Source organism: Nothoprocta perdicaria, unplaced genomic scaffold, assembly GCF_003342845.1.
Source record: "Nothoprocta perdicaria isolate Ctin4 unplaced genomic scaffold, notPer1 scaffold_200, whole genome shotgun sequence".
Classification (NCBI taxonomy): domain Eukaryota; kingdom Metazoa; phylum Chordata; class Aves; order Tinamiformes; family Tinamidae; genus Nothoprocta; species Nothoprocta perdicaria.
Window position 1 is genome coordinate 1,259,889 of NW_020455206.1, and position 1,076 is coordinate 1,260,964.

A 1,076-nucleotide genomic window follows, 5' to 3' on the forward strand; every position below is an offset into this window, starting at 1 on the left:
GGGAAGGGAGGGGAGGGGAAGGGAAGGGAAGGGGAAGGGAAGGGAAGGGGAAGGGAAGGGAAGGGAAGAGCGATGCAGTAGCCTCAGCTAGAGCCGCAGGAAGGGCAGGGTCCAGCAGGCAGCGCGAATCCCGTCTCTCAGTTCCGTGGCCTCGCAGGGAATATGCCCCTTGTCACCGAGTCCAGCTCCGTGCCCTGCTCCGGCCCCAGGAAGCGCAAGGGGGACACCAGTGGTTCCCACACTTACACAAGCTACAGGGCCAAACACATCTTTCTCCGTCAGGAATGATCAGCTGTGCAACAGAATGTTCACATCTCGTTTATTTGGGGGGGAGGGGTCTTATCTAGCTGGCTTACTTTAATGGGGCGAGCCCGACTCTTTCCGACGAATCGCTCCCTGATTCCTACGCGTTCTCGTTCCGCTTCCCTTTGACAACGCACGAAACGGGGCCGAGCAAATCGCGCCGCGCGAAACGGGCCCGACGAAACGCGCCGCTCCCCGCGGCCCGCACCGCGCAGGCCGCGCCCCGCGCCCCGAGTGGCGTCCAATGGGGAGCGGCAGGGCCCGCGGTCCCGCCCCTAGTGCGTGGGGATTGGCGGCGCGGGCGGGGGCGCGGTCGGGCGCGGGCGCGGTCAGGCGCAGCCGCCGCCGCCGCCGCAGTCGCAGTGTCCGCCATGTCGCGGGAGGTCGAGCTGTGCCCCGGGCGGCGCGTGGGCGGCGAGCAGCCCTGCTTCATCATCGCCGAGATCGGGCAGAACCACCAGGGCGACCTGGACATCGCCAAGCGCATGATCCGCATGGCCAAGGTGCGCGCGGGGCCGGCGGCGCGGCGCGGGGCGGGCACGGCGGGCGCTCACGGCCGGCGCCCCGCAGGAGTGCGGCGCCGACTGCGCCAAGCTGCAGAAGAGCGAGCTGGAGCACAAGTTCAACCGGCGCGCGCTGGAGCGGCCCTACGCGTCGCCGCACTCGTGGGGCAGGACGTACGGCGAGCACAAGCGGCACCTGGAGTTCAGCCACGAGCAGTACCGCGAGCTGCAGCGCTTCGCGCGCGACGTCGGCATCTTCTTCACGGCCTC

The 1,076-nt window shown here is 69.1% G+C and overlaps 1 protein-coding gene across 1 annotated transcript in view; it reads left to right on the forward strand.

Moving 5' to 3' along the window:
• Positions 1–671: 671 nt before the first annotated feature.
• NANS (N-acetylneuraminate synthase) overlaps positions 672–1,076 on the forward strand; it is a 5,269-nt gene continuing 4,864 nt past the window's right edge. The window contains exons 1-2 of the mRNA XM_026038092.1: positions 672–806; positions 874–1,076. The exon at positions 874–1,076 is cut by the window's right edge and continues 8 nt beyond it. Of these exons, the coding sequence (XP_025893877.1) occupies positions 675–806; positions 874–1,076 (335 nt within the window). The 5' untranslated portion in view covers positions 672–674. The remainder of the gene's footprint in view (positions 807–873) is intronic.